Source organism: Tachypleus tridentatus, chromosome 5 (genome assembly GCF_004210375.1).
Source record: "Tachypleus tridentatus isolate NWPU-2018 chromosome 5, ASM421037v1, whole genome shotgun sequence".
NCBI lineage: Eukaryota > Metazoa > Arthropoda > Merostomata > Xiphosura > Limulidae > Tachypleus > Tachypleus tridentatus.
This window is the reverse complement of record NC_134829.1, coordinates 43,057,215-43,065,507: the sequence shown is the minus strand read 5'-3', so window position 1 is coordinate 43,065,507 and position 8,293 is coordinate 43,057,215. Positions and strand designations below refer to the sequence as shown.

The window sequence follows — 8,293 nt, the reverse complement described above, 5'->3', positions numbered from 1 at the left end:
ATTCCGTGGCATGATCAGTATTAGTTCTATAATATTTGTTTTCAGCAATATTACTGATATCCTGACTGGTCCTTGTTTCTAATTGCAGTTAGTGATTCTTAAGATTTTATAATGAGTTATGAAATTGACTGGATCTTATCTAAAAAATGTTATACTAGGAAATATGATATTGTTTTATTTTCAGTAAGAAATGTTCATACATACACTTCACAAACCAGACTGTGTTACACCATCTTGGATAATGTGGGATTTTTGGATTACTGTTTTGATAATTTTCAAAGCTCTTCTCACATTCATAAAAAAATCTTCAATAACAACAACTCATGTTCATAACTTCAAGAGTAGAAACTTGTACTTCAAAACTTGTGTCACTTTACAAAATGGACGACATTGTTGAAAAAATAAATATTTACAAGTTACATTATCATGAATGACTATTCCTTTAACTAGGAAATGTGGTCACATCTTAGAGCTAGAACTTTAAGGGTGCCATGAAGAAGTATTTAATTGTTGGTTCTTACTAACAAGTCTATTGTGTTATTAATATAACAAATACAGTTGTGAAATATTGACATGGAAATTGATTTCTTTTCAAAGTATGGAATTTTGAAAGAGTTACAAAAAGATTTGACATTCTTAAGTAAAGTTTTCCAAATAAATGAAAATGTGAAACCCATTGAATTAAAAAATAGGAAATGTATTCTTTATAATAATGCCAAGTATTAAAATAATCCTGCACCTTTTGTACTGGGAAAATAGAGTTCAGAAAACAATGCATGTTTGTAATATGATTATAAATTTGTTTAAGTTGATAGCATGCAGTACCAAGATATTTAAGATATCTACTTGTAGAATGCATGAAATGTCACATTCTGTATTAATAACACAAGAAACCTTGATAAACATGATGAAAGCAAGCAATTGTTAATACGTTTATTTTCTACACTAAGATGCTACTGAAGTGATACGTAAAAGTCTTTTGGATAACTCAGATATTTATGAAACACAACCAGTTAACTAACCCTCAGCTAGTGCTCGGGACAAAAGATACAAGGAACAAGCTAGTGTATAATGAAAAGCATCAACAGAGGGCATTCCTAGACACTTTCCTTCTGTTCCTATAATAATAGTAGCTACAATTAAGACTTCTGTTCCAAGCATTCCAACCCAGTTCTCCTGGGTAACACTAAGAATCCAGAGGGAAAGGACAGCTCCAACTTCTTGAAGCTGCTGGAGTGTGGAGCTTAATTTTGATGGAAGAACAATGGAAGCAAGAAGAACCACCACAACATCTAGCAGGTGGAGGTAGGCTGCATTAGTGTGGTGGTATAAAAAATTGAGTTGTGCTGCTAACAGTGACATGCCCCCTATTCCTGCAAACCATGATGCTTTTCGATGAAGGGTGACGAGGCCAGTTGGACAACTGGGCACACCTGGAAAAGATCAAAATAACAGAATTAAACATGGATGTGAATTTACACCGTTCACATCCAACCCAGCAATATGAGACATATTTAAGTTTTGATTTTTTTTACTAACCCTAGAACTGCATGTAATACCATGGATACCAATTTTTAAATTGGTTCTATTACATGAAAGTTCATATACTAAACAATATTCTTACAACCTTCTTGGAAATATTTAACTTTACATTTTCTTTATCTAGCATGTATTAAAGAGGTACCACCAACAAAATATTTTCAAAATCCAAATCTTACAACACTAATTATTTTCTTTAAACAGAAATAAATCAGTAACAGTAGCTGATACTTCAGTATCAGTTATAAAATATTTATAGTTCTTTTGATCAACTTTAAGTTGTATAATGTATGATAACCTTCAGACCATTAAATCACGCATGCCACATTGGAGACAATTCTAAATTTGGTACGTGCATATCTCCATGAAATGTGTCAGTTTTAATGAAAGCCTTACAAGTATGGTTGTGTACAAAATGTCAGAGGAATTACAAAAGTATCTGTACTCAAGACGTGTTTGAAGTGATATTGTACTCCCTCTAACAAGTGAGTACAAGGAGTGATATTGTACTCCCTCTAACAAGTGAGTACAAGGTGATGTTCATGGGACAACAAAAATACATTTCTCTATTGTACAGCTTTCATATTACATAAGCATTTCAGAGGTTCTATAGGTTATCTCAATTTTATCAGTGTTGTTGTAAACTATACCTGGTACTTGCTCTACCACAAACTGTTATTAAATCTGTCATGTAGAGTGAATAGCTTGTAATTCTTAACATCAAACAAACAATACCACATTAAACAGTTTTCTGTAAAAAGTTGTGGCTTATACACTCTAACCCCTACTTTCAAAATTGAAAAACTTGTACTTTTACAAAGAAACACAAAACATTAAAATGATTAAGGGATATTTGAAAAAAAACAACGTAATTTTGAGCCAAATTAAAAATGTTTAATTACTACTGTTCTCCATAACTGAAAATGGCAAATGTCTTGCTTTATCCTGATTGATTTACACCAGTGAAATTTTCTTAAGAATTTTAAAATTTTGGCACCCCGATGTATGTCTAGTCATAACAAAAACATTTGGTGCAACTAATCTTATGAAGGTAAAGTAAAGTTTTGTGTGCCCACTATGCCTTTCAAAGGCAACACTAGCTCTTAGCAATCACACCAGTGTATCCTTATCCTTACTGTTATGACATGCATATTAATCTTAACACCAGCAGCAAGAAACAAGGAATTCAATCTACATAGTTGAGGTAGATACTTGTTTTTAAGTTATAAATTAATATTCATTCTTGAAGGAATGATATACTCTTGGTGAATGTGAAAGACATCAACTAATGAAAATAAAAACTTTCCTATTCTTTCATTCAACCACTCATTTCCAGAGTTCATTTACCATAGATCTGCTAAGAACAATAGTTTCATCCAGTGTCACTGCTGCTTCTGTCTTACTTTCACATGTAATCTACTTCAATATGTGGAATATTAGAAATATCCTGATATTTTATTTATCTATATGAGTTGCTTTGCTGTGAAAGCTAGTGATTATGGACTATATGTCCAACAATAACTGGGAAAAAGTAAAATTCTGCTTTAGATTGAAAGTAGGTGATAGCTTGTGAATACAAATATAAAACAACTGATATTAGCCACACTGCTTCATGTACTGTAAAACTGAATCTACATTCAGCTTGGCTTTTAATTCATTACGTTAGACTGAACAAAATGTAATGGGGTGGTGAATTAGTATTTAAACTGAATTTAAATTCACTTCCACAGTTCATGAATGACTAAATGTAAATGAAGCCAAGTTGTTTTATTTAAGTTATCACTGACTACTTGAGCTGAAGCAAAATTTGTTGTTTTTTTTTTGGCTTAGCTCAAAAAATTTTAGAGCAATTTATTATTTAATTAATTGCAGAATTTTAATGTTTTCCAAAATATGGTTATATCTACCTGATTTAAAATAATTGTGAATCCTCTCTGTGGCTATTATGGTCAATGCTACACAAAACTAAAATTAAGCAAATATCATTAACTGATACAAGTTAGGGTTAAAATGAAAATTAATAGCCAAGAAGAGCATTATATAAAAATACATTCTAGGATTTAGATAGAAGAAAAAAAGAAGAAATTATAAAATAGGATATACATACCAAATCGGAGTATGCCTAAACAAGAAGCTACAACTATAGTTAGGAAGCCCAGGATTCCACACAGTGGAGTATCCTCCAACTGTGCAGAAGTAGCTATCAGATGGAAGAACCAATTATCTGAAAAACTGTGTAATCTACGAATGGCAAACAGTCCAGATACACACAAAACAGCATCTGAGAATGAGGTTGTCCACTGAACTGTGGTCACCTGTGTCATCCTTTAGGTGTCATAAAGTGAATTGTTATTGTAACTTTTGACACAATATTTACTTCTGTGAACTCAAAACATTTCATTCCACTGAACAATTTAAAATTTTATAAATATTTCTTCATAACATTGATTTAAAGTATTCAAAAACAACTTTTATACATTTAAAAAATAACAGTGAACACAAAAATGTTAGAAAATCTGAGTAATCCGTGAAGTTCTGTTTGTTTAATAAGAGAGTATAATTTCCATTCTAAAACTTTACATTCTGCTAAGTGATTCTAGATTTTATAATTGTTTTAAATTATAAGAACTTTTAAATAACATTACAAAAAGCACAAACTTTTATAATTTTCAAATAGAATAACTATGAAACAAAAAATTACACTGACAAGAAATTTTTGTTTTGCTAACAAAATGTCATTTTTATTAATGAAATACATGGCTTTAGTTTTATCATTTACGAAATTGTAAATTAAAACATCCTCTTGTAATTCCTAGGCTAGTCCTCAGGAATTGTTACTTTATAAAAAATAGAAATAGTATAAAGTATCATAGCTACAGGGTGGCCCGTAAGTCCCTACCCATCCATATATTATGTTATATTCATTTACACATGTATTATAAATTTGTTTCTTTTTTTTCAGAGAAATATGGCCGATGTAAGCCCATTTACACTTGAAGAGCATATTGTGACAAGTATTATGCAGCGACAATAAGGGACAGCACACAGATACACTGGATACATAAGATATATGGATGGGTAGGGACTTACGGGCTACTCTGTATTTATACGATGACAGACAAATTTAATATGAGCAAATACTGTGCCAAAACAATCTGTTTAACAGCTCATCATTAATGAAACAAGTTAACTGCAATTTTTAACAGTCACTGTGTACACTCACTGAATTATATTCAAATCTATTACAAACACCCACAACATAATAAAAATGGGAAAAAAAGAACAAAGTTTTCACCATAAAGGTAAATAATAAAAATCAGCCATAGAAAGCTGCTTTAGCCTATCAGTACCACATTTTTACCCTCCAAAATATCAAGGGAAAGTACTGTAAAACAAAATTGTCTCCTGTTTCTCCTACACATCTATTTAAAGACTAAATTGAATAACTGCAACAAAAATTATTCTATCACAAACCAAGTCTAACTAACATTTGCAGAGCATAAACCTCACTTCTTTCACTTTTCAAATTGTTCAGCTTTTCATTCTATCTCTCAAAACTATATACAGATTATCAAAGGAATATTTTATTATAATATAAATCAAGAGACCACCCCTTTAACTTCTCATCTTGATTTGTTTTGTTTTGGATTTCATACAAAAACTACATGAAGGCTATCTGCCCTAGCCATCCCTAATTTAGTAGTGATAGACTATATTTAAGGTAGCTAGTCAACACTTTTAGACTATTCCTTTACTAATAAATGTGGGATTGACAATCACCTTATGATGCCTTCATGGTTTAAAGAATGAGCATGTTTGGTGATAGGGATTCACCATACAGATTGCAAGTTGAGTATGCTAATCACAAGGCCATACTGCGCAATTTTTCAAGTAAAAATTGTACTGTTTATGCAATTTTGGATTTATTTAATAAAATATTTCAAACTACTTATATTTTAAGTCGGTTTTACCAACTTCTGAAGCAGTGTGCTACGAACTGTATATATTTAAACAATAAACAACAATAAGCTTTTCAAACACGGCACCTTAGAAATAACCACTGCAGTAAAGACCTCTTAAAATATATGAACAAACATATTAATAATCAGTGATGTCGAGAAACCCATGAAAATATTTTACATAGAAGAGCGCTCTTCTATGTAAAATATTTTCTCAACCCAAACGAGCCGTTTTTGCATATAAACATATTAATCGTTCATCATCCAAGTTTTTATGAAATACAAGGTTGAAACTTATAAAACAGTTTATCAACATGGGGACCATTTTAAAACACTACCAGTATTATACCATGTACTTTTTAACAGTATTTATTCAAGTAGAATACCCACACAATAAATCTGCAGGTACGAAATTAAGTACCACTAACACTAACCAAAACAGTGGGAAAAAAAAGTATTCATATTGACAGTAAAAGTTTAAACTTTTATAATTGTATGTTTTAGCAAACATTTTTATTTAAAAAAATTGTAATGTTTGTGTATATATATATATATCTTACTTACCCGTTTCTCGACTTATCTCTAAATTCATCATACAGTACAAGTTGCTTAAGTCACCTAGCGTCATAATTCTCTAAATAAATGTGATACTTCCCGAAAAGGGCAAAACAGCAATGAGCTGTAAACATAATAAAAAAGTAAAGCAATATCAGATATAGAACATTATTAAAAAATATGAAAATTTTAACTTATTCTAAAATAATGCAATGAGTATTAAAAACAGTAAGGTAGTGTCATGAAGCGAAATAAAATCAAAATGACTATCTTGTCTGAGACTCACACCGCTAGAAATCGAGTTTCGATACCCGTGTGTGTGGGAGAGCACATATAGCCCATTGTTTGGCTTTGTGTTTAATTTTAAACAAACACTAATATGAACGTTTTATAAAATAATTCATGATGACGAAATTTTATTGACGAAATTAATAAAATAATTACACAGAAAACCCAACATTCAACCATAATTTAAATGAAATTAAAGGACTTGATCTACATATTAAGATATTGAAATGTGTTATTACTGACCTGTAAGGCACCCTTGAAAGATGTAATACACCAAGTATTGAATTTCGACACTGAAACGTTCAACATGTAGTGGGTTTTAAGTTAAAGAGATAAGAGTAACAGCTGAGCACACACTATATAAGAGGTTGTTTTTTTTTAATTTCCCGCAAAGCTACTCGAGGGCTATCTGCGCTAGCCGTCTCTAATTTAGCAGTGTAAGACTAAAGGGAAGACAGCTAGTCATCACCACCCACAGCCAAATCTTGGGCTACTCTCTTACCAACGAATAGTGGGATTGACCGTAAATTATAACGTCCCCACCGCTGAAAGGGCGAGCAAGTTTGGTGCGACGGGGATGCGAACGCGTGACCCTCAGATTACAAGTCGCACGCCTTAACCCACCTGGCCATGCCGGGCCACATAAAAGGGAAAAAGCTGTTTAACCCGATGTTTTCGGTAATGGTAATTAAGAATACTTTCACTTTAATCAAATTGAAATATTCACCCTAACCTGTATTAAAGTTGTTTGAAAAAAAACAACAAAAAACAGATCCAGAGGAGGTGAAGTTCTTGTCCTATAAAAATGATTATGCCCAGAATTTAAACGTTGGAACATGATAGCTGTTTCACTTGTCTGTATAGAAACCGTTGCTTTCTCTTTTGCATTGGACTTAGGTTCTGTTACTATAACAATCAAAAAATAAATGAAGGCTTTTGTGGTCTATGGATCCAACTGTAGTGAGTAATTTCGTGAAGCATAAACTTAAGACCATTTTATATTACAATTATTAATAAACAAACGTTTTGTGAAATTTTGAATAATTTCACCAAAACAGTCTTCATTTTTTTTCTAAAATAATTTATAGAAAATACAGGCTAGCAACCAGTGTAGTGGTATGAATAGTCGCTGTACAACAACAATTTATAGCAGACACAAGTGAAGTCCAACTGAATATCTTTACTTTCTTTAAAATTTGTAAATTATAATGAAAACGACAAAAAAATCCTTTTCGGAAATCTTAATTTTATCCGAAATTAGACTGGAAGTCTATGCATATTGTTTTATAAGAAGGTTGAGCAAGTCTTTCATTTTCATTTGTAACCTTTTTTTAAAGAAAATCTGTTTTGCATGCTTTTGGGGTAAAAGATAAAATAAAAGGGTGTAGTGTGATATTTTAATTTTCCACGAGTTTCAATTTCCTGGTTGTATTATAATATTCATTCTGAGAAAATTCTTCCTTTTGAATATATGTTTGTTTTACTTACTTCTTGTTCGAGAAGACCGTTAAGTTGGTCTCAGTTCAAGACACATGTGTTCCTTTGCTGTCCTTCTGAGAGGAAAACATTGCTGAATACGACAGTTGGTCATGTGATACTCAAGTTATGGTCCCCAACTACATTGTGATGAATACGATTAGTCATGTGCATACCGCATACTGTATTGAAAACTAAATGAACTCGTAATTAAGCATCCCGGTATTTGTTTTCAACCTGAATGGATGAAGATAGAAGAAGAACCAAAATCATCATTCGGTTTAAGTACACACACCGTGTTTGTGTTACATCTTTTAATACAGGTTATATATTTGTGCCAAGTTTCATTATTCTGTTCAAGTATTCAGTTAAGTAAGAGCTTAAGAGAAATCGCCACAATTGTTGTATTGAACGAATACCCAGTTAATTAGAGAAAATATGCGATAGTTTGAACGAGTATTTAGTTCACTTGAGGT

The 8,293-nt window shown here is 31.7% G+C and overlaps 1 protein-coding gene across 1 annotated transcript; it reads right to left on the bottom strand.

Annotated features, from left to right (window-relative positions):
* Positions 1-154: 154 nt before the first annotated feature.
* Positions 155-6,177, bottom strand: LOC143251023 (uncharacterized). The gene is made up of 3 exons (XM_076502301.1): positions 6,063-6,177; positions 3,647-3,864; positions 155-1,433 (listed from the first exon to the last, which is right to left on the bottom strand). The coding sequence occupies exons 2-3, from the start codon at positions 3,861-3,863 to the stop codon at positions 1,018-1,020; spliced, it is 633 nt and encodes a 210-aa protein (XP_076358416.1). The 5' UTR covers position 3,864; positions 6,063-6,177; the 3' UTR covers positions 155-1,017.
* Positions 6,178-8,293: the final 2,116 nt, after the last annotated feature.

Excerpts from the sequence above, each read along its gene's own strand:
- LOC143251023 (XM_076502301.1), bottom strand. The coding sequence starts at position 3,863 with ATGACACAGGTGACCACAGTTCAGTGGACAACCTCATTCTCAGATGCT. Across the intron at positions 1,434-3,646 it reads TTTAGGCATACTCCGATTTG|GTGTGCCCAGTTGTCCAACT; the intron begins GTATGTATATCC and ends GATCTTTTCCAG.